Raw genomic sequence first — 25,564 nt, 5'->3', positions numbered from 1 at the left:
GAAACTGCATATATACAGTATGTATAGTACTGAAACACTGCAGGTCACGTGACAATTTACCGTTCAGTCAAGAGTAAGGTATAGCCACGTGAGAGGTAAATACATCAACATCACGTTAATAAAAAAGACTCATCACTTTGGATTGATGGCATTAATCCCAGCGTTGATTTCATATCTAATGTCAGTCGAAATTGTTTTTTAAAAGATTAAAAAAAAAAAAAAACTCACAAAAGCATGCTTTCCATTCCGAATACAGTGCACATGGCACAAAGAAATATACTAGAGAGCTGAGAAAGACGGCTTAGAGTAAAGTTTCCTCTCGTGTTGGAGTAAACCCAAGCCGGTGTACGAGAGGGCGAGGAGAGAAGGAAAACAACCCCAGAATCCAGTGCGTCTTTTTTTTGCTCTGCGAGTTCCTCGAAACTGCGCGTTGTTCTGGCCGCGATCCGAAAGCGCGCTCAGACTTCAGGCTGCAGTTTCCACGGCCGGCCATGGCTCGGTGCTGTTGGCTCTCTCTCGCGCTCTGTGAGTGTGTGCGCGCGCGCGTGTGTGTGTGTGTGTGCTGCTGAAGCCCAGGCTGCGCGGAGCTCCCTGCGGGATCGGAGCGCTCCCCCGCCGGGACCCTACTCTCACATCCTCCCTGCTGGGACACGGGGCTACATTTCCAGCCAAGCCTGCGCTTTATTATGTGTGTCTGCGCCGCAGCCCCGCCAGCATTCGGATCGGGAGGCGGAGGGAAGACCAGAGTCAGGACAAAGAAGAAAAGGGAGAGAGCGAGGCTATAGCGGTTAACGTTTACAGCTTTTCGGGGGGGACATTAATAGCCTATATATTTATATTTTTTGGAACAAGAGTGAATTAATCCCTACAGGTGAGAAATCAAACAAGATGCATAAAAAGGCGCCTTAGAGAAGAAAGAGGGCGGTTCAGTTCAGTGTTTGGCTGGATCACAGGACGACAAGAAAGACGGACAAAACTGGACAAAACGGAACATCAGAAGCGGAGCACGCGGGATAAGAGAGAGAGAGAGAGAAGACAACACTGCACTGCTCATTTACACAACGGCGTTCACGCATCAACAGGACGCGCCGCGAGCCTCAGATTCTCCCAACGCTTTGATTTCCCCCGCTTCTTCTTCTTCTTCTTCTTGTTTGTAAAAACTCCTCTCACTCGCACCGGGAGTTTAGACTACAAGCCGCACCGCGACGAGCCGCTCGTCCAATCTAACAGGTTTGAAACCGAGCGCGCAAAGTTGCTCAAGCGCCGGAATATCCGCTCGCCATTACCCTCGGAGTGCTGCTGCTGCTGGCTGGTCTGGTGCGACACACACACACACACACACACGCACAGACAAGCGAAGTAGCCGCATTGCAACAGGCAACAGGGACTAAGAAAAAAGTGCCAGCCTGTAGCCTATGACTGTTTGCAGGAAAGGATCAGAGGTCGATAGAAGCAGAAACACACCGAGCCAGAGATGTCCAGGCGCAAGCAGGCCAAACCGCGCTCCGTTAAAGGTAAGAGCTTTTGCTTTGCTTTACGCACTCGACGGAGAAACCGGTCTCGAGCAAGCAGCATGACCAATGAGATTTCACGGCTAAAATTGGCGGGTGTTGTGAAAAGCTGCGATTTCATATCTTCGCCATGATTAGTACTATTACAGGTCAGAGATGCCCAGTGTATGCACAGAGCCTAAGACAAACACATGAAGCCATAAACCCAGGGACAAATCTTTTATTTTATTATTTTTTTTAATGCAAAGTAACGCAACATTGGATTTGGAATAATGTAAGCACTAAAAATAAATAAATAATTAATTAAATAAATAAATAAATGTATCATGCATTTCCCAGTTGTTTGGTTTAGTTTTCTATGACACTAAATGGACACCAGTTTTATTCCATGCAAATCAAACTGGTTGTATCTACTACTGTATATCATTTGTGTGTGTGTGTGTGTGTGTGTGTGTGTGTAAATGTCTGCATGGTTATGGATTATGGATTCAGCATAATGTGGCCCTTTAGCATATTAACTGTTGGCGGTTGAGACACAAATTCCAGCTCAGTACTAAATAACAGGCTAAAGAAGTCACCTATTGAGACACATTCTTTACGGCAAAAAATAAAGAGGTAAACTGTATAATCACAAGGGGTATATCTTTAAGTGTGGATCTTTTACCTGGTAAGGTCCATATATTGCACATTTAAAGTATTATGTGTTATATCCAAGACTTTTTTGTGTATGCGTGTGGCTTGAATCGTATCATTGAAATCGTTTCACTACTTTGCCATGTAAATATACACACTGAACTTTTAAAATGGTGCAACACACCATTTTAATAAACACACTAAATGTAGTGTAGATCCTGAGGGCAAAACCCTGTAGACAAGGAAATGAAGTCTGTTTGTTTTTTTGTTTAATAAAGTGACCACATCACATACACATCCAGATGCCTTATCTCGCTCGGGTGAACTTCAGTGAGTAAGTGGGTATAATGTTTTTCTCACCAGTGTGGGAGACGTTTACGGGTGAAGACTCAGTTGGCACAGACTGCCCCTATGGCAAGCAGATGGGCACTGAGGTGGCCATGTGGCCCAGTATGAGGACCCCCCTCCCCCAATTAATAACTCAGGTTTTGTTCAAATTAATGGACACAATCTGTGGTGATTTACAAAAAGGGCACGGGATTGGTTCTTAAAAGAGATTCTAAAAAGGTTTGGAAGCAGAATGTTTGCTAGCTAACAGACTTTAATTGTATCAATGTGTCTATGGAAGACAGAGGGAGATTGAAAATGTTTGTAATAAAAGTAAAACATCTTGTTTGATCTTTGCGAGTGAAATATTGTTGTTGTTTTTTGTGCTAACAATTTTATTTTGTTTTGTAAAAAGTATATATTTCACAATTTTTTTTTTCTTTTTTGAGTGTAACCTGGATTATGACAAATCTGTGAACTAAGCTGTGTGATTGAGATGGTGACCCCAGTGGTGCATGAAGTCTCATGTTGTTAATCACACCTGAATCTATTCTATTTATGTGTTTTTTATTTATTTCGTAGTTAATAATCTGTTTCATTTAATGACAACCTCAGCAGCGCAGTTTAAAAATAATATCAGATTGGACTTAATGTGTTGGACTTTATTCGAAAGAAGAAAAAAAAAAAAGCTCTAGAGCTTCAATAAATAACCAGAATAATGCAGTAAACAATGGACAATTTTTTTTTTAATAGCTTCATTATGTTCATAAATTAAATAAACCTTGTACTGAGGGGGTCCATGCAAATTTATTTTAAAGTCAAAGGGGTTCCTTGCTCCAGAAATGTTTGAGATCTGAGATGAGATTGTTGTTATTCTTGCTACAGCAGATGTGGTGTGTGTGTGTGTATGTGTGTGAGTCTTTTATAACATAACCTACACACACTGAGAGTCAAAACCTGCTGTGCACTGGACCAAAAACCCATTGGCACTGTAAATGTGTTGGCCTGTTACAGTGAGTGCTTTCAAATAAAACCGTGCTTATGTCGACTCAGTGAAGCACATCAGTCATAAGCTAATTAAATATGTAGGCCTAACCGAGGCATGATGTGTCCCTATCTCCTCCAAACACCTTTCCTAATGCCTGGCAGCGTCAGAGGTTAGAGGAGCATTGAAAAACTCTTCACAAATGGAGGTTTTTGTATCATGTCAGGCATGTTGTTTAACACTCTCACCTGCAAGTTAAGCAGCCATAGAGGTTATATATATTTTTTTTCTTTTTCTTCTTCGTTCATTATAACAGCGATTACTAGTTTTGTGGAAAGTCTTGCTCTCAGAGCAAATAGCATTAACAGCTATGATTATCAGTGCTAATGAGACAGATTTGGCTGCTGGGTGCAAAGAGATGGAGAAAAGTAATAGAATGAGAGAGAGCACATGTTAGGGAAAGGGGAGAGAGCAAGCAGCGCTTATCAAAATATTATTTCTTCCAATTAATCCTGTTTTAATGTGTACGCGTACAGAGCTTGGCCGGAGCATTGCTGTTTCATATCTCCGCTTTTCCCCAGAGTGTTTCATGCATTATGTATCGATGATTATTACTTAATTACACATTAATAAATCCGCTTTATTTGCAGGACATTAAGGGAGAGTGAGTGCACATGATGGTATAAGAGACACAGAGCCCTCCTTTCTTTTCCTTTCCGTTCCTTTTCCTTTCCGCATTGTTGTTTACACTCAATCAGATCAAATTATACCTTTAACCCTGTAAAAGAGAAAAAACAGAGAAGTGGGGGGGGGGGGGTTGTGTTTGTCTTGCTGACAAGGGATGGACAGGGATCATTTCCTCCTGGTCTCCACATCTGTCTCCTCATATAGACTTACCCAGTACTGAGAGCTGAAACATGAAATCTCCAGCTTGTTCTCTCTCATCTACTGTACAAAGATCTCAGCTTTAATTTGATGTGATTTGTAGATTTCCTGTTTGGTGGAGTTCTCTCATGTCGGTGGATAGACCATGACAGGCAGAGAGATTGTTATGCTTTATTTTTTCTTCTGTTTCAAATTTTATTCCCCGTATACATTTTTGTTTCTACAGTATGTCATAATTTTAAGAGTTAAACTCTAATAGACACCGTTTATGGCCTGGAGAAAAAAAAAGTTTATTTTCTTTATAAAGATAAAAAAAAAACATCTGCTCTACAATAGTACATTTGTAATTGGTAAGAGATCTGTATCAACATAGATGGAAATTACAAAGACAATATGATGTCAAATTGCATCATTGCAGTTGCATTTACATCTGTTTTCTAGTTTTGTATTGTGTTTGAGAGAGATCTGAAGTGTAGGACCATCTGGTTTTAGCATTAAATGGCTTTTTTATTGTCACCTAGACTTTTGCAGCCGTGCAGGACTTTCATTGGTCAGTGGACTGTTATAAAACGCTGAAGTGAGTTAGCATGGAGTTGCACGGCCATGGCCAAGCAAAAAACCTCCTTCCTGTTTTTAACATCGTTATGAATTCCCGTTTTTCCTAACATGTGTGTTTTCCATTTTGTGTGCTTATTGTCTGTCTGTCTTATGTTTTTATCACTGATCATAAAGTAAGTCATCCATACTTTTCCAAAATATGTAATTACTTTTTACACATTCATTTGAGAATTTTTTTTTGTGTAATTATGTTTATTAATTCTTTTCTGTTATTAATTATAGAACATAATGTTTACTTTTTTTTTTGTTTTTGTTAGGTAATGCTACTTATATATAGCATTATATACTGTATATATATATATATATATATATATATATATATATATATATATATCAACAAGTTGTCTGTGGTGTCTGGCACTGGGGCATTGGCAGTGGATCCTTAAGGTGTTGTGGGTACGGGGTAGGGCATCAACGGATCGGAATTGTTTGTCTGGGACATTCCATGGATGCTTGGTCGGATTGAGATATGGGGAATTTGGAGGCTGGATCAACAAACCTGAACTCTTTGCTTGTTAAGCCCCTTATGTTTCAGGCTGAAATGCACTGCGTGTTCTGATACTGTACCTTGCTATCATAGCGAGCCTTACGTTCTTTTAGCAATTTGTGCTACTTTGGCTTTTTTTGTGGGAACATTGGGTTCCCACAGGCATTGATGACGTCACCAGTGAGTCTGTCACCAGTTTATATAGTCGTGTTATGGCTGGTATATAGTTGATAATCACTGTGATACAATTCTCTTTATTTATTTAATTGTTTATTTATTGGTCTGTCCATAGTGCAATTCAGCACATCGGACGACACATGCACCCGACGTGTGACCTCCATGAGTGCTAAAGGGTTAAAAATAAATAAATACAGCAAATTCAGATAATGGCCTACAGTGTGCTGGATCTTCATTACAGTGACCTTACTGTGGTAAATTGTTGCACATGGTCCAATTTTAACAGAAACGTTATTAGTTTTAGTTTTGCTCCCTGTCAATGTGAAGTCGATAATTAGTTACATACATTATCTATATCTGTATCTATATCCATATCTCTAGTATACCTATATTTATATTTATGTTTATATATCAGCATCTATCATGCACATGGCGACATCAATATCTGCAATGTAACATTAGCATGAAGCGATTAGTCACGATTCAGCAGATTTTCTGTTAGCGTAATTACATCGTCCTCTGTGAACATTTTAGATTTTGTTCTATCAGCATGTTACTATACATTATGTACATTCAAGTAATGAATTAGTGGCCTTTAGAGATTTTCCACGAACACCGATATGGCAGCCGAGTTTCTCCAGTAATGGGAGATGAACAGAAAAGTTGATTTTTTAATTTTCAGTGAGATCACAGCGTGAGCCGTTTGTTAAACAACTCTTAAAAGTATTTCATCAAGACCAGGAGAAAATGTAATTATGCACAGTTTGACAGCAGTGGTGTTTTTTCTCGCCATTACTGTTGCAATCACGATGAGTGGCACAGTTAAAAGTACAACTCTCTCCTTCCCTTTCTCTCATGCACAATTACACACACACACACACACACACACACACACACACACACACACGCACACACGCACGCACTGCAGCCATAGCCTTTTCCACTTGCTGAATGTGTCCTCATTAACATTGTGAGGCAGTCATGGTCTTCTTTTCCTTCTTCCTAGTTTATGGCGTATATAAAATACCCTCGCTGTGTAAGGTGTGTACATTAGCTCAAGCTGCGTTTCTCTGCTGCTACGCCATTGAGGCTGCTCCACAAATGCCGCCATGTTCCAAAAGTTTTGGAGACAGCAGTCACGTAGCAGGTGTTTTCCATTCACGTTGTCATGTCTGGAAGTTATATGTGCTGTAGCTGTTGGTTTACAGAGACCCCTTCAGAATGGGAGGTTTCAGCATCGCTGTCATCTCCCTGGGCTGCAGTATTTCTGCCAGCCCCAACTCCTTATCTGCAGCTTGCCTGCTAGTTTTGTGCATGAGGATCTGTCTTAATGGAGACGCTCAGGAAAATGTGCCATCACAACGGCTTAACTGTGCTTTATCAGTGAGCCTGGACTCAGTGGTCTGGAACCGTAGGCTCGCTCAGGATCTGTTCTGCGTTTCTAAAAAGGGGGTGCCACTATGCCGAGACTTGCTATTAATTCTGTTTCCACCCACTTCTCGAGTGCCAACCGTTGCTTCCCTCGTCCGAGGCTCCCAGAGGAGGCTGGCCGCTCTAAGACTCCGCGTGCTGGAACCCGGATTGGGCTGCTGCATTGGGCAGATTAAAATGTGCTGGAAAACACCATTCAGAGAAAGACTCTTGCAAATCTGCTCATTCCCATGTAGATTAAATATGGCAGGCTGTTTCACCTAGTCCACTGGGAATCGTTTTTAGCAGTTTGAAGGATGCATTGTGGTTTGCTGGGAATGGTTGAGTTTATAAGGCTTTTTCTGGAGAGAAAAAAAAAAAAAAAACCTACCCAGAATTGGAGGTTGTGTTCTAAATGTTAATCTACCAAGGGTCTCTCACAGTTCACTTTGGTCCTTTTGTGATGTCTACCGAGGTGAGACCTGATTACTGCTGTGTAGGTGTGTGTGTGTGTGTGTGTGTGTGTGTGTGTGTGTGTGTGTGCGCACATAATATACGTTAGCTGTAATTGTCAGAAGTGCAGGTGTATTTCAGGGGCGGATCTTCTGAGGCTACAAAGGCCTTCTAATCATAGCTACATCAGAGCAATCTGCACACTAGGGCACTGAATAAGAAAAAAAAAGTTTTCTTCCTTTCTTTTCTTCTCCTCTCTCCTCCGAACCCCTCCCTTTCCTCCGTCTCCTCATCTGTCTGTCTCCGGGTAGCTGCTCTACGACCCTTCCTCGCCTTGCTGTGCTGTACATTAAACATAAGGAAAGGGGGCAATTAAAGTCCACTCGCTCCACCTGGCTGATGCATATATTTATTGGCAGGCCTCCCTTCTGGACTGGTTCTGGGCTTGGACCCGTGCTTTTTGGGAGAGGTGAGCATGGGGGGGGGGGCTTCGTGAGGTCATTAGTGAAGAGTGCTGGAGTTGCCGTGACCCCTGCTGACCCCCCCAGAGTCCTCGCTGACCCCTCAGCAGGCTGTCAGCCCCCTCCACCGGCCTATTTGGCCTCCTCTGCCCTGGGCTTCGAGAGCTCTTCAACACCGGAGCAGAGTTTGAAAAGCTGGAAAGGGAAGGTTGCGCTTCAAGCTCTTGATGTTTTTTTTTTTTTTCTTCTTCTGTGTGTGTGTGTGTGTGTATGTGTGTGTGTCGAAAGCGTGTATGCCCACGCACATAAAAATCGCCTCGGCACTTGTGGCTCCCACAACGCTAGTGCTCAACCTATTGATTTCACTACGCCTGGAAAGTTTTTTGCAAGAAAGTACAAAAGAGTTAAAACAAGCAGGAATTTATTAAATTCAGTACCCTTCGCCTCTTACTCATACACATACACACGCTTGACTCTGCTAACTAGACTTTTGAGTCATTTTCAAAGTTCAGCTCTTCATGCCAGAACATTAAGATTCACTAAGTTTTTTTTTTTTTTTTTTACAGTTTACACTGATTTATTTGATTTATTTAAACAGATAGTAACAATAAAGATCAATTTCCGATGTATGCTAACAGCCGTTGTTTTAGCCACCTGGCAGTGCGGAAGGTGAAGTGCTATTGCTGTTGGCGATTTAACAGATCTTTTTAAGGCCCTGACATGGCAGATGAGAGCTAAGCATGAGCCGCTGCAGAGTCTTTTTAGGCCTCAATGCTAGCTGACTGACTGATTCTAGGCTCAAGCTTTTTTTCTTTTTTTTAACCAGAGGGATACTCACACACGACTTGTTTTGGTGGGTGTGCGTCTAGAAACGACCCGCTTAAGTCATCTCTCAAATTGATTTTGAGGCGTGAAGCATGCCGGCTTCGTCTCGGGCCTCGAATCGGCCGATAGCGGGCTTCTTAACGCAGACAGAATTAGCGCCTCATTGTATAGGGGAGCTCCTTCATGCTAGGCCCTCGCTAACCCCGGAGATAGACAGAGCCCTTGATGTCGCAGTTTCGCCTTATTTCTCTTCACTCAATTTGCTGTCAAAAAGCGAGGGCCTCCCTGCTGAGCGGAGGATAATAACCCATGCAAACAGCAGGGCGATAGTGAAGAAACAATTAAAGTGGCGCACTGTTTCAGAGCACACACAAACACGCGCGTGCACGCTATATTGAAAATAATTGCATTTACAAGGCTTGCACACGTCAGCTTGTATGTGTCTCAGTGAAATGTCTTTGTGTTTTGTATAGGGATGATTAGCAGTTAGCATGCAGGAATGTTGCAGCATGCAGAAAGGATTTAAACCTGTAGATACCCCCTAATACAGCGGGTTCTGCAGGCTGAAAACCTGGGTGTGTGTGTGTGTGCTGCATGCTCTCTGTGTTTGGGTGGGAAAACACTGACCAGTAGTTTTGAATGAAACATTAGAACACTGAAGCTGTGTGTGTGCGTGAGTGTGTGTGTGTGTGTGCGCGTGTGTAAGCAGGTAACAAGCACTACAGCTCCAGTGCGACGCCCTCATCAGAGCAACCCTGGTTCTGACATCATCACACCATAGCGTAGGGATGGGAATCACTAGGGAGATGGCAATACGATATTATCACGATACCTAGTTACACTTCCATTTGTATTGTGATTCTGTAAGCATCACGATTTTATAGATATCCCAAATCATTTTTTTTTCATTTCTAAACAAACTTAGCAAATAAGAGCAAATAAGAAGTGTAAATAATTTAGAGCATCGCTTGCAAGATTATAGATGAACGGCAACATTGTATCACTTTAAATGCAAACATCTACTGTAAAAAAAAAATAAATGAACTGCCATACAAAATAATCTTGATATGCACCCGAATCTATTTTTCATACTTTATATTAATGCACGTTTTGGAATAAAATGGCATATTGGTTGATTTGCATTGATTTACCATTCAACCTTAATAACGTCTTTATCCTCATCACAGTGCATCCTAAAAATCTATACTGGGAGTACTGGACTCCTGCCAGGAGCACACCCTGAATGGGATGCCAGCCCGTCGTTTTCAAATCACACAATAGCATTATTTATGAAAGCACTCATATTTGAAGTGATCGGGATGTTTGCAGAACACACTACATAGTACAAAATGTGATCATAAGTAACCATTATTGCCAAATTACGGCAGACTATCATATCCTAAATATGTTTTTAATAGAACATGGCTTAATTGACTAACCTGCAGGTTTACTCGGGTCATAACATTTCATCTGGACAGCACACGAGTATGGCAGGCCACAGATTATTGAGTGTATACATATCTGTGTAGGCGTGCACGTATTTGTGTGTGCTTTGACTTCGCCTGCCCGAAGATGAGGCGAGGCTTCTCTCTGGGAGCACCTGCAAAACTAAACAAGGGCCAAGCGAGTAGAGCAGAATTATTAACGGCGTTCTCGCTCTCTCTCCCACCTCCCGGACTTGGCTTTGTTCTATCCATCCAGCACACGTTCTCCTAATAAATGCTTCATCTCACCATCAAACGAGGTTCGAGTTGCTGCAGGAGAGGCAGAGAGAAGGAGACGGAGGCAGCGGGCAGTAGGAGAATAGCGATGGGGGGCTTGTGCACGGTAGACTTTGGTGATTGATAGATAGATGGATGGATAGACAGATGGCTGGAAGAATGTTAAAAAATGTATTTTTGGCCTGGCCGTGTTGGTTAGCGGCGAGATCGGGTTGTCTGCGGATGTCTTCGGGTCAAGGAAAGCATGGAGCTCAAGTCATTATACTCAGTCCTGCCTGTCTACTTCACACACACACACACACTCACACACACACCTAAACACAGAGACATGCATACTAACAGATAAGTTTTGTTATAGTGCCTCAGGCAAGTCTCAAAAATGCTGGATTTGCTACATAATATAAAACGTAGCTTTGTTTATTCTTGTATTACATGACACAGAAGAATGCAGGATCCACCTGCTAAACCCCAGGCTGTGTTTGTTGCCTTGGCGAAAATCTGTTTTACGGGTGCTGCCATTGTTGCAGTGTGGGTATTTATAGGTGTTGTGGGAAAAGTTATGGTTTGGGCGCTGAAGACTGTTCTTTTGAAGTTCATGTATACTTGGCAGGAAGAACTCAGAGGGGGGTAAGGAAGAGGCAGTAGAGTCCATCTGTAACCCCGCATACCAACCCACAACCTGGGCAAAGCCCACGCTTGGGCAAAAGTAGCCCTAGTTTGGACATGAAATGGAAGCTGTAGTCATGATCATGTTTCCTTGATGGTATTATGTTCAAAACTACTAGATTTCACTATAACTACAACATGTATAGTATATGTATACACAAAAAAAAAAAACTGGATTCATGTCCAAATTATTGGAAACACCTGCCAATCTAATCCACCAATCAAGTGTCCGCAGCACAAAACATAAAATCTGAGACTTAATTACACACACTAGAAAAAATGTACAGTACCTGCTTGTTCTTTAAATCCTCACCTGCCCAGTTTGAGTCTGTCCTTGCCAACTGTAGATTTAGATCCCTGTTCTTGGTTGACGGTAGCAGCCCCTGAAGTGGCTTTATGCTTTTGTTGCTCATCTGCCGCATCGTTTGTGTCGTGTGCATTTTGAGATGGTTTCCATAGCTCTAGTTATTGAACTTAACTTTGCCCTCTGGTCAGCGCGAAGCAGTCTGCCTATTCTCTTCTGGTTTCTTTTCTCAGAACCTCAGAACCTCTGCTCATTAGATTAACAACCGTGCCATGGGCAACGTCACTGAGGGCACATTTTGGACGCGGTCTGATGTCGATATGAAGAGCTTTCACTTGTGTCTGCATGATTGCGTGCATTTTACATGATTCGCTCATTCAATAATTGCACAAGAGCGATCAGCGGGTATACAGGCTTTTCTAATAAAATTGATAAGAACTGCATGTTTTTCCCCTAAAAGCTGCCACTTTGGGGTCTTCGACAGTTCAGTGTCATCTCATCAGCTGTAAGTCAGTTTATATAACATCTGCTAAATAAGTCAGGTGACTAATCTAGACGTTTATATCTTTCGGAGAAATGTAGTATACCTTTAACTCCCTTTATAAGATGCCCACTGAGGAGACCCCCTTAAGTGGATCAAATTCAAATTCAGATTTTATTTGTCATGTACACAACCGTACACAGTATGATATGCAGGGAAGTGTTTCACTGACTGTTCGTGACCTAAAAAAATGGAAAGAGGAGATAGATTTTCCTGCAAAAACACAAGAGAGAAATTGCACCAAAAAGAATGTTAAATATATCTAATCTACAAAATATCATATTTATAGTTAGAATTACATGAAATAAAGATTCACTATAGTTTTAGTACTTTTGTTGGACGTTTTTAGTACGTTTCTCATGATAAAATACTTGAGTGTATTCGACTGGTAAAAGTGAAGCGATTCAGTGCTTCAGGTCAGTGTTCGATGGGAATCACTCTCAGCGTTGTATTAGTGCTCTGTATTAGTAACTGTTCTGGGTTTGAATCCCAAATAGGAGTAAAAATGGAAATGTAGTCATCTGTGTGGGGTGTAGAATCACACGGCAAGTGGTGTCCGTGATCAGGGGTTTGGGATTCAGCCTTGTGTTAGCTTTGTACCTCTTGTGAACAAAGTAGTGAGGTGTGTTAGGAAACTTGTCTGAAGCTTGCATTCGTGGCGAAATAATGTAAGATCGGAACCCAAAACAGCCGGTTCGACCCAGCCGTACAGAGCTCATACTGTAGTTGTGGCCTATGGCAGTGATGTTCATGCGCAATAAGTTTATTAAACCAAAAAAGAGCCATTGTCTCTTAGGAAATCCCCGCACATAAACAAGGACAGGCTGGCCTGGTCTCAGATGAGGGGCGGCGAACATTGCAGAAATCTCCAAAGAAGCATGATTGCTGTGTTAATCTGTCCTCCAGCGATACAAGCAAGCCACAAAGCCTACAGAGAAAGGGCCTGCGCTGTAATGCCTAATCAAGTCTGTATCAAACTAAATAATGCCTTAGCGTGAAATCGGAAGCCGAATTCAAAAAGCACTCCCCAGCTTGTACTACAGGATAAGTCAATTAAACCTCTCTCTCAGTCTCTCAGTCTCTCAGTCTCTCTCTCTCTCTCTCTCTCTCTCTCCTTTCCTGCCTGCACTGTTCTCTTCACCACTCTCATGGCCGAGCTCTGCTCCCATGCCCTGGTGTGTACGTGTGTTTCTGTGTGCGTGAGAGAGAGAGACGCAGAGAGGAAGAGAATGACTCTCTCCTTCTCCTCTTTCGTTGATGGTGGGTATTGTCAGTAGTGCCTGGAGCACATCTATTTCTGGCCGCTCCCCGAAGACGCAGCACTCCTGAGAGGCCGTCTTCCTCCTAGGTCAGGGCCGTTAAGTTAAGCTCGCCTCCCAGCCTTTGAGCGAGCGTAAATGGGGTTGGAGAGGATGTGTTGTTTTTCCTTCCCGCTTTGAAGCCCGTGCCATCGCCATCCCCCTGTCCCCCCTGTCCCCCTGTCCCGTCCTCGTTTGACGGCATCATAGCGGAGAGAACGCGATTATGGAACGCTCCCCAGCGAGCAGCGCGTTCAGCCAGTGTCACGCTCAGTGACAGCCACACACAGGCGAGGAGATTTAATCGAGCCCGCTCACACTTGGTACTTTTTCTTCCTCACTTTATATCACCCTGCCTTTTCCCCTCACTGCCACTCATTTTTTGTTTTCGCATCAGTCCGTCGCTCTCCAGCTCTCCCACTTCTCTTCTTCCCTCTCTTTCGCTCGCTCTCGTTGTCTCTAGTGTGTTTCACGTACAAGCCACAAGTATATTGGAAACATTTTTCCTTTCGTGTTTGACATGTACGGAAGACAAATTTCAGATCTGAGACTATCTCGACTGTATTGGCTCCTTTTGAACACAGCAGATCGATTGTTGCACGCGCTGTGTGAGTGTTTGTGTTTACTCGGGTGTTGCTTGGTAGGTACATGTGAGTGTTAGGAAAATATTGTTTTGGAAAAGGAACATTTCAGATCAGCTTATAGTTTATTAATGACTTTTGACACTTTCATTTACAATCCTGGTTGGTTGATATTGCTTTTTTACACTTCTTTTTCCCCCTTTGCTTTTTTTTCTTTTTTTTGAAAGCATTTCTGCAATAAATAATATGATATATGATAAAGGTTTGCTCACAAACTACAACTTATACCAGTGATAAAGATAATAATTATAATAATAACAATAAACTCATATATAACACATTATACAGTATCTATTAAGTAAATATTAAATTGTTTTAGAATTTTTTTTTACATTTTAATGATAAATTACAAAATTATATCAAGGGTCTACAGTCAGTTTGTAATAATTTTAAACAAAGAAAAATATAAAATTTTCAAAAGGCGAACTATGACAGTTTATTGCATCGTCAGTATTATATTGTCATGAAGCCGGCTTGAACGGCTTTTGTACACACACACACATAAGCATATTTTCAAATCTATAATCATTATTCTTATCATTATTTTTATAATAATTAACTTTTAAATTGTATATTTAAAAACTACTTTGATTGTAATTATAAGTTATAATTTTATATTTAAACATGAATTTCTACTATTTATTTCAGCAAGCACACACACACACACACACACACCCACACAAAAGCAGGTACTCATACTCAATAGCTAGGTTTAAATGAATCCTAATAATCCATTAATCCTACTCACTGTTCAATTAGAATAAAAGCCCTCATGTAAAAACCTAAAAAAAAAAAATTAGAGTGAGTAAGTAAGGAATAAAACATAAAGGGGCATGCAGATATGGAAAAATAATCAATAACGTTGTGGTTTACAGAAGAATTGGGAAGAATGACTTTTTTCAATGAAAGCGTGACTTGAATGATCTTACAATTTATTACTTTATACTTAGATTTAATGAGGTTGCCTGAGAGACAAGTTGTTCCTTCATCAGTTAGTTTTTTCCTAGAAAGAAAATAATAATAAGACAAACTTCTCATTACAAAGCAATGACAATGGAGACTCCTTCTATTAATATAAAAATAGGATTATAGATAAAATATATTTGGCTACATTACACAACAGCCTAGTTCTTTAATCTATTTATTATTATTAGTGTTGGATTATGTGGAGTCATACAATAACCCGTCAGTTCACTGTTACTATAGCAACAGTAATGTGTTAAATATCAACTGGAATTTGTCTTGCTCTCCTGTCAGACCTTCAGACCAATCAGATTTGAGAATACCTCTGTTCTGTGATGTAACCCGATTAAAATTTCTTTTGATCAGTAATTCTTTTGAATTCAAATTCCTTTTGTGTCAATTAAAATTGGTACAAAATAAAATCTAGTTGTTCAAAAGAAAGAAGTTTAATAATAATAATCATGTGATAGTATGTTATCATCATATAGATTCTGTGTGTGTGTGTGTGTGTGTGTGTGTGTGTGTGTGTGAGGCTAACATTTTTTTTTCTTTATTCTTTTTTATTCTTATATGAAAACAAGTATTAATCTTTTGAATGAAAGTAATGAGGACATTGAATACACAATTCCCACTCCCACTGGTTGAGTTTATGACCTGGCTAATATGCGAATATTCTGATCTTCTTACACTCTATGCTATTGAAATATTGCAGTAATTAATTATAAACACTAAGACATGGATATTACTACAACAAGGACACGTACTAGTGCTCTAACTATTGATACTCCCACACACACACACACACACACACATACTGTGGATATGTTGACCTGAGAATGTGCGTGTTTGCCTTGGTGCATGTATCTGTGTGTGTGTGTGAGCGAGAAAGTCGGAGGAAGAGGGAGAGGTGACACTGCTGCTAGGGCTTTCCTCAGGAAAGGCCTGTTTGAGGCAGGAGCTCGAGCTGCCTCGCTCCACACCGCCAGGAATGTGCCATGTGTGCACCATGGGGGAGGAAGTGTGAGAGACGGAGAATGTGCATATGTGGTTATGTGTGTGTGTGTGAGTGTGCGCGAATGTGCACTGTCCCCACAAGTCCATGCACGGTAGACTTACAAATCAGCTAACTTTGGTTCTTTGTGACTCAGACAGAGACAATGCTCTAGTTTAACCACTGATCGAGTTTATTACTATTGCGGTGTGGTGTTGTTCGGTATGGCATCCACGGGTATGCACTCATTTAGTTTTTTTATATGTTGTGTACTTTTCAGATTTTTATGACATCATTCATTTTCATGACTTTATTTGTCCTCGTGCTTCTCCTCTCTAAACCCAGTGTTTGTGCTAGACACAAAGAGAGCAAAACAGAGTGCGAGACATAAAGAAGGGGAGAAAGGAAGATGCACTAAGCTCCATCCCTGCATTTGATCATCTGTGTCCTCCCGAGAGTCTAAATCTCTCTCTTCCTGTCTTCATCCACTTTTCTCTTTTTGTCCTTTATTCCTGAGCTCTGTCCATCCCACTTGCCAGGCTGCTATGTGTATATGTATGTGTGTGTGTGTGTGTGTGTGTGTGTGGAGACAGCAGCTGGACGACTCTGCAGGCATTTTGGAGTGCTCTTGTCCTCAGAAAAAGCAGAACTAGCACGGCTGCACGCCGGACATCATCCGTCTTTATTGTTTGCTTTCGCTGTGTAAGCCTTGAGCTGCCCTCTCTCCAGCTCGCTTCTGTTTCTGGCCGCCGGCACCGGTTCGCGTTTTTTTAGGGCTGTTTTTGTGAGGCCGAGGGTTTTTCAGCACTGATAAAAGTATTTGGTTAATCAGCTTCCCTTGCCGTCCCCCGCTCCAGGCTTTGAGGACAGGCCATTGACGCCGATGCCGCTCTTTGGGATGGGTGGGGCCTGGGGGTTTGTTAGGCTCGGATCGGACCGAAAGATTGACGTCGTTTCTGGGCAAACGTGGCGTGCGAGACACATGGATTGGGAGGAGGGGGCGGAGTCTGGCAGGAGAGTCTCGTCCAGCAGGAAATGCCAGCATCACACACCAGGGCCGGGTTTTAGAGCCCGATTGGGCGATGCTACCCCTTTCAGTGATAAGAGCGCCATTAGAGCTTCTGCACGAAGACTTATCTCCAGCGATACATCACTTCAGCTTGAAATAGAGGATAGAGGAAATATCGAGACTGCAAGGTCAACAGCATTCAGATTCATTGTAAATGGGACTACTAAAGCAGCGTCTGTGTTATAGTTCTGCAAAAACAATGCAAAGAAAATGATATACGGTATTCCTCCTTAGATATTATTCCTCGCACAGTGTTATTATTCCAGCCTGGGAGATGCGGAGACTGGCATTCACACTGTTTTTATGCTATAGGCATCATTCCCTTGTGGATCCATCAAGTGGAAATTAGGCATCATGTTCAGCTACCACACAGTAAAACAGAGCAGCTGCTGGTCTCTCCACATGACAAACAAATTTAACAAGAGTCTGCTTATAAATAAATGCCTCCATCTGATTTATATGGAGTTTTAATAGGATATTAAGAACATTAAACTCTTTCTTTGTTATAAAAAAAAGCTTCATTTGAATTGCAGTTATTATTTTGACATCCCATTTGTACAGTATATGTGTACGGGATGCAATCGGAGAAAAATCCATGTCCTTTTTTTATTGTTTTGCATTGGGGAGGCGGGGGTGGGGTGGGGGGGTATAGTATATACAGTACGTCCCAGACGAATACAAAGAAGAGAGAGAGAGAGAAAGAAGCGGTGTGAAAAGGTGTGTAAGCGGAAGAGACCCTGCGTGACTGTGACTAAGTGGAGTACAGAATTATATCATGTTCTAGCCAGCGGGAGCTGATGGGGAAAAGGCGTGTGACTCTGCTGACACGCACGGTGCAGTTCAGCGCTACTGTGTGTCAGAATGTGTTGTAGCTCATACTGAAATGATTAACTGCACTAATGCACTAATGCATGCACATACAACAATCTAAATATCAGTGTTCTGCACGATTTGTTGCTTGAGTTAATGAGCTGGACATCATACAGTGTGTGTGTATGTGTGTGGAGGGGAGATAAGTGTGAAAATATAGGGCGGTAATAAGAGGAGAAAGGGTGCAATGATAACACAAAGCTACAAGAGCGGCTCCACATGTCTCGACAACACAAAGGGTGTAAGGGCCGAAGCTATCTAGTGTCTAATAAATGATTGTGGAACTAAAACCGGTGTATCATATTTGATGGTAAAGTGCACATCAAGGTTACACACAATAAAAAAAACCAAACACTCAGACTGAATCTTAAGTGTGTTTCCGCACTATTAATAAGGGCACTACTGTAGGTCAGACGTTTGGGTTATAATTTGTAAAGAAATCACCCATGGTAAACAGTGATACAGTAGGAAACGTAGCTGAGAGTAAATAAAAATAAATCAGGAATTTGCTGTTTATAATTTTATTATAACTGAATTGATTGAATGTGGACAAATGATTGAAACGATCTTACACACATACATCAAAGTTCTTTTTTTTGTGCGCAGGCTCTACTGAAGCAGGTCCAGGTAGGAAATATTAATCTGGGTGATTCTGATCAGCGCTAAATTTAACTCAACCTGGATGTCAGGGCTTGGTCTGCACAGATCCTGGGCGAAATCTGTAACCTAATTCAGCATAGTTACTCACTTGGTGGTAGAAATAGTACCCTTGTGCTTGATTATGGGGGATTTTTCGGGCCAAGTCACTCCAATTAGTGCAGAACCACGTTATGCCGTCTTGATGTAGATGTATAATTAATTGCACAGCACCTCTCAGACATGTGATCTGATTGTAGACTTAAAGGTCCCATGTAATGCTATTTTTTTTTTTTTTACAAGTTAACGTAAGTCTTAGAGTTTTTCCAGAGTGTGTGTGTGTGTGTGTGTGTGTGTGTTTATGCTTCAGCTGAAATACCCCTCAGAAATACAGTAAGCCTTTTCAGCAATGAGCTGAAAGGAGATATCTTCTTATATGAGGTCACAACAGGAGAAATATCTCTAATTGGCTTGTTTAATTTTTATGCAATAGACTCATTTTATTTCGAGAATGCAGCTGGCTGTGTGAAGGAAAACTCAGGAAAAGCGTTATGAAGAAAACCCCTGTTTGTGTGTGTATGAGGATATGTGTGTGAGAGCGAGAGAGAGAGAGATTACTCAGGTAAGCCGGGCCTCTCTGCTCTGCAGTAAGATGGCGGTGTCTCTGGAGGCATGTGAGCTCGTGCGCCTGGAGACCCAGCCGTGCGTGTTTCCGTCACTCTCCCCGCTATTAAAAGCCATTAAGCCGTGCAGGACAAGCCAGACTTTTATCTTTTATTAATTACCTGGAAACGAACAAGACTTTCCCCTTCTCTCTTCCTCTTTTTTTTCGCTTCTTTCTCTCTCTCTCTCTCTCTTTCTCTCCATGGCAGAGCATGCATCAGTGTAGAGGATCCATTAAAGCATCATTAACCCAGAAACATGGCAGTGATGGACAGCGTCCTCGGTCACTTCTTCCCTGTTTTTCCGAACATGCGCCATGGCTCGCTCATTAGCCCGGCTCTTGCAAAGCAGCCGCGTTTCACTATAGATCGCCGTGGTTAGATGCTAATTGCCTTTTTTTTTTTTTTTTTTTTTTTTACCAAGGGGTTCGGTGGAAGCATCAGTCCATCCTGGTTTGAGTTAGAAGGTGACAGAGGAGCCGAGGAGCCCACTCGAGCGTAGATGCAACATGCCTGCTAATGATCCGTAGCTCTTTTATGTATTTTTAAAGACCGGACGAAGCCGCGTGTGAAGTCTGCAGTCTATGAAATTGTTTGCGACCTGGTTTACAGAAGCAAAGCAAATTCACACGCGAGGAGGATGCCTACAGGGTTTTAAGCAAGATATGTGCTCGTAGATGGGGATGTTTTTGTATCTTGGTAAGGAACAACCAAAAGTTTGGGCCTTTATCTCCATGTGGAGTTTTTCGGTACAACCCTACAGTATCTCTGCGTGCTGCAACATCCACCCGGGTCCTGAAGAGTGGACGTGCTGTAGAAGAACCTCTGATTGGGAAAGTGGCCACAATACCAGCTTCTTTTTGTCGGACACGCACACAGGTGTGGTTTTGTTCCGAACACACGTACACACATAAGCAAGGAGTTTTGAACACCTAGACCTTTTCAAATGCATGGACTCAAACATGCACAGGACGCGCGCTCACACACACACACACACACACACACACACTGCTGCTAATGGCTTCCAGTGGGATAGAGGGAGAGCAGGGTTTTATCCCTTAAGTGTAGAAGACTTAATCAGACAGAATGGCCCGGGGCCAGTAGCAGGCCTGTGTTGCACGGCCCTCCACACACACATTAGGTATTCCGAGACTGTTTCTCCTGCAGACGGTCTGCAGTGGAGTGGGGCCCAGGTGAGACTACCCCACTGCTCTCTCTCTCTCTCTTTCTTTTTCTCATCTCTCCCTCTTTGTCTTGCACTTTTCCCATCCCTTTGTGTTTTGCACAACTCCTGTGTTTTTCCCTTCTCCTTTTTGATTCTTGCTATTTTATACCTCCTACCCGTCCACACATCTTTCCTCCTTACGCCGTCGCTGTCTCCTGCCTTTATTTCTCGCTCAGTATGTTTCTTTTTCTCCTCCCTCTGTCTCTCTTTCTCCCCTAACGCCCGTATTCCCTCGGATCGCTTGTCCCTTCCCTCACCATCCTTTGTCTATTCCCGTCAAACGGTAATACGTACACACTTGCTCGATCTGACCTTCCATTGTATTGTCATTAGAGTTATGTCTGTATAATGCTCTGTCTCAGCTCCCTCCATTAGGGCTTTTGTTCATTCATTCAGATTCAGATTTCAGCGATGCTACACTGACACGACTGTTTAAATAACAATCACTCCCCTCTCTGCTCGGCGGTAGTCGAAGCCTGCCTTTGAAGCCGTACCTGCTGTGGATGAGTGTGTGGGGTCTCACTGTGACAGGCAGGAGGCTCAAGTGCGCGCGCGTGTGTGTGTATGCATGCATGCTCAATAGAGGCTCTCACACTGTTATGCACTTATAATCAAAGTGCTCCGTTGTTGTTTTTTTTTGGTCAAGAAATAACATCCCCTTCTTTTTAAATATTAATTCTCACCAGGCCTGTCACAATTATTATATTTTTGCTTGTCATACAAACAACCGTGAGTTTGGTTTAATCATATGATTCTTTTAATTTATGTCACTAGACCAGGAGAAATGTAAGAGTGAACAGCTATGGAAGGCATGACATCCCCGAAATCTACCGGATTATTATTTAACTGCATGTTTAAAAGCGGAATGTTTGACTATTGATAGAAAATAACCTGAAACTGTTCCGGTAAAAGATATTTAGTTATGAAAGTAAAAATATTACTGAAACGCAGAAGATCTGAACAATGCATTTTCTGGTAAAAACAAGCTATTTTGTACAAGTTATTTCTTATGAAAAATCATATTATGTATGAGTAAGTATATGATTTACTGTATATGAATAAATGACATTTATAAGAAAGCATAATTAGGTAGTCCAAAATAAAACACAAATCAGTGCCGGGTTAATTAGACAGACGAGTCATTAGTCGGTTAGTCTGTTTCCTGTTAAACTCTAACACAGTGGAGTTATTTTCTATAACAGCATGTCCCTAACAGCAACTTCTTAATTCATAAAACTATGGCATGTCATACGTGGTGGTGTGGTGGTGTGGTGGTTAGCACTGTCACCTTGCACCTCCAGGCTCCGGGTTCGATTCCCCCCTCGGGTCTGTGTGCATGGGGTTTGCATGTTCTCCCATGCTCTAGGTCTACTAGCCCTCTGGCGACCCTTTCTACAGGACAGTGAGTGAGTGGCATGTCATACAGTATATTTATAGTTACCGCTTATATCAATTACAATTACATTCTAGCGGCTGTGCCGTGTTAAAGTGAAATAGAAAGTCTTTTGTGCTGTAAATTTAGGGTTAGGGAAACCTGTCGCAGAAATCTCTACAAGGTACAGAGCAGGAACTTAAACTTAAATGAATGACTCCATACAGGAATCCTCATTGCAAAAGACCACTCATTTATTTTCAATCATCTATGCATCAGCCATAGTATTAACACCCCTGCATGGTGAATTGTCTAACATGGATTGTCACTATATACCAGTTAAATGGGGACAGGATCATGGGCACCCAAGGCGCATCTATGCTTGTGGCCATCAATACCAAAGGCCAGCCAGCTCGGTCCGATACTCCAGAAAAGGTTCCCCATGTGCGAGCTAAACATCTCCGGCCCCTTGGGGTATGACTCCACAAGCGCAAACTGAGAAAAAACGCCATGATAGAAAGGCATCAGAACTCCCATTGCACAAGCAGGCAAAGAACCCAAGGCCACTGCCCCAGCCCCCAGCCCCCAGACTCCTCAGATCCCAGTCCGATCGAGCGCCCATGGGACGCGCCAGACAAACAACTCTGATCCGTGGAGGCCGCACCCCGCAACCCACAGCACCCTAAGGATCCGCTGCCAACGCACCAGCGCCAGACACCACGGCACACCCCCGAGAGGTCTTGTGGAGTCATACCCCAAGGGGCCGGGGCTGTTTAGCTCGCACATGGGGAACCTAAACTCTAGGTGGTTTAATGTTAATGTTTTGAATGTTATGGCTCAATGTAATGGTGTATATTAGCTCATTATTAGATTATGTCAAGTATCTGTTGTAAAAGTCTCTGTGACTATAGAACTGATAACATACTAGAGCAAGCAGATTTACATAAAACTATATTGTACTATCCTCAGAGCTGCTGTTATAGAAAATTCATCTATATATATATATATATATATATTATTCTCGATAACCATCAGCCACTGGTAAATTAAAAACTCTGCTTTTACTTTAAAACAATTAAAGCCTGTGTCATTCTGCCGCCGGCCGCCCACCGCTTTTGGCGGTGAAATGTGAAAGCTGTGTTTGTCGTGCCGTTTTTGCCACACTCCTTTGATCCCTGCCCTCCTGCCACTCTCTGTGTCGCAGCGCTGATTGCATTGTTGCCGTCAGCTACACTGTCATATATTAGCCTGTGTGTGTGTGTGTGTGTGTTTGGCGATGCTGTAAATGGTAATGTCAGTGTTTAACACCGCTTAACAGAAATGCAAATAACACGGCATGCTTACTCCAACACAGCAGTAATTAAGCGCGGAGGAATTTCTAATAATATAGAAATAAATTATGTCAAGGATGTGTGTATCTGTGAAGAAGACGGCCCATGGGAAGAGAGTGGGTTCTTTATTTTCACTTCATGTTAAATAATAGTTTAAAGAGAGGAGGAACGAGCGCTGTCGGTGCCTGCAATATGTCAGGTTTTTTTTTTACAGATGCAAATACAGCGATAAGCGTTATTCTCATATCCAGTGTTTTGCTTCATTACCAAGTTAATGTTGTATCATACAGATAGAGGATTAAGAGCTTTAGTTAATGTTCATATCAAACATCACAATCAGGAACATTGTGATCTCTGGGCCTTTGACCGTGGCGGGATTGTGGTTTTTTCGGATTTTAAGAAGCTGGTGATCTCCAGGCATAGTCATGTGCACCAACAGCAGAATACTATCTTCCAAAGACAGACATCCAAGCAGGCTACAACTGAAATTGAATGTTTGTTATTATTATTATTATTATTATTATTATTGTTTAATTGCATATGAATGTATGTAATGATCAGGTTGAGTAGCCATTTTGGATTTTTCGTACGCGTTCCAACTTTGTTGTCCAGGTGGCCCAGAGCACAACAGGGTTATCCAAGGTAAATCTTCAAAAACATGTCGTAATCATTAGACCCCCCCCCCCCCCCCCACCCACCCACAGACGTCTTTAACACTTTCCTTTATGGATACAAACAATCGGATATAAACTGGTAACGGATAGAGTTAAACACTGCTCAACACAGCAGTGCGCACATGTAGTCCACCATCACACACACACACACACACACACACACCACCGTATTCATATCCTTTTTAACAGGATCAGTAGATGCTTTAGTGGGGAGATCCTGTCCCTGCCTCCAGGATGATGGATCGAGAGACTAGTACACCTGATGCAGAGCTTCAGCACTGAGGGGCAGAGAGTACAGAAAATAATGATCTCACACACAAACACACACACACATTCCTGAGGTCATACCAGTTAAAGCGACAAAGCATGAGGCTGATTCCTTAATATGTTGGCAACATTCAGTCAAGTCATATGACTCATTTTTACTTGTTGAATAGATAAATGTTCGGCTAGACATCAGTGCAAATGAACGTCATTAATAATTGTCAAATTGACAGGATTCCCGCTAAGCCATAGCCCGACTCCTTATTAACAGGAAATGTTCAAATAGCCATGTCTTCCTTTAGATCACTCCGTAAGTGGCAATTGATTATTCACAACGAGCATGATGGTTGAGTGGCGCGCACACACACACACACACACACACATTCACCCCCTTTCTGGTTCACATTAGCCATGCTCTGTACACACAGGACATTTCAGGAAATAAACATGAGAAATAGATAAATATATCCCTCCCGCTAATGAAGGAGAGCGATTCCCCACAGGACCATCAGACAAACGCTCTTATTAGAAGATTGTTTTTATTTCCTTCTAATGATCTTTTTTTTCTTTATCTCCCTCCATTTATCGCATGGCTTTTAGTTAGTTTGGATCATCGCTTGAGGTCTTGAGATCCTCTCCACTAGTGCTTTCCAAAGTGGGGTCCAGGGACCCCAAGAAGTCTGGGAGACATAGCCAGGGGTCAGGGATTTGGGGAAAAAAAAAAATATAGAAAATAAAAGTTTTAAGCAAAATTTCAGCTATAAAAAAAAATGCCAGTGTTTCATTTAAAAAATGCCACAGTGCTATGTGGTTTCTTACTCTGTGTATGTGCGTGCATGTGTGTGTGTGTGTGTGTGAGTGTGTTTTGCTTGGCCTGGTGTCCAGTGTTAGCAGTGTGTAGGAGGCCGGGGTCTGCCATGGCCTCTGGCTGCATTGTGTTTAGTCAGGGAGTCAGGCTCAACTGTGTGCGGTGCTGTTGTTCTGTAGCCTGCAGGTAAACACAGCCATGAGTGAGTGTGTGTGTGTGTGTGTGTGTGTGTGTGTGTGTGTGTTTGAGGTGCAGGGCATTTGTCTAGCGTAACCCCCTACCTCCTCCACACTCCCACACTCCCTCTCTCTCCCTCTCTCTCTCTCTCTCTCTCTCTCCCTCTCTCCCTCTCTCTCCCTCTCTCTCCCTCTCTCTCTCTCCCTCTCTCTCTCTCCCTCTCTCTCTCTCTCTCTCTCCCTCTCTCCCTCTCTCTCCCTCTCTCTCTCTCTCTCTCTCTCTCTCTCTCTCTCTCCCTCTCTCTCTCTCTCTCTCTCTCTCCCTCTCTCCCTCTCTCTCCCTCTCTCTCTCTCTCTCTCTCTCTCCCTCTCTCCCTCTCTCTCCCTCTCTCTCCCTCTCTCTCTCTCTCTCCCTCTCTGCCTGACTACACTCCAATATCTCTCTTCTAATGAAGCGGTAAATAGAGGATGAGTGGAGCTTTGATTGGGGGTAATTTACCGTTTTTCTCTTCCTTTAGGAAGACGTGGCTTCAGGAATTTAGTGTCCAACTTGTTAGACATGGTTTAGGATAGAGCCACT

General features: G+C 42.4%; 1 protein-coding gene across 3 annotated transcripts in view; it reads left to right on the top strand.

The window, feature by feature from the left end:
- Positions 1-337: 337 nt before the first annotated feature.
- The window catches only part of znf423 (zinc finger protein 423), a 155,600-nt gene continuing 130,373 nt past the window's right edge, over positions 338-25,564 (top strand). For 2 of the 3 annotated variants that reach the window (XM_053500257.1, XM_053500255.1), the window contains exon 1: positions 338-1,514. In XM_053500257.1, coding sequence (XP_053356232.1) covers positions 1,475-1,514 — 40 coding nt within the window. In that variant the 5' untranslated portion in view covers positions 338-1,474. The remainder of the gene's footprint in view (positions 1,515-25,564) is intronic. The other variant, XM_053500256.1, reaches the window with a different exon arrangement.

Source organism: Clarias gariepinus, chromosome 7, assembly GCF_024256425.1.
Source record: "Clarias gariepinus isolate MV-2021 ecotype Netherlands chromosome 7, CGAR_prim_01v2, whole genome shotgun sequence".
Taxonomy (NCBI): Eukaryota; Metazoa; Chordata; class Actinopteri; order Siluriformes; family Clariidae; genus Clarias; species Clarias gariepinus.
The sequence above is the reverse complement of the archived record's forward strand: the minus strand, read 5'-3'. Positions and strand labels throughout refer to the sequence as shown.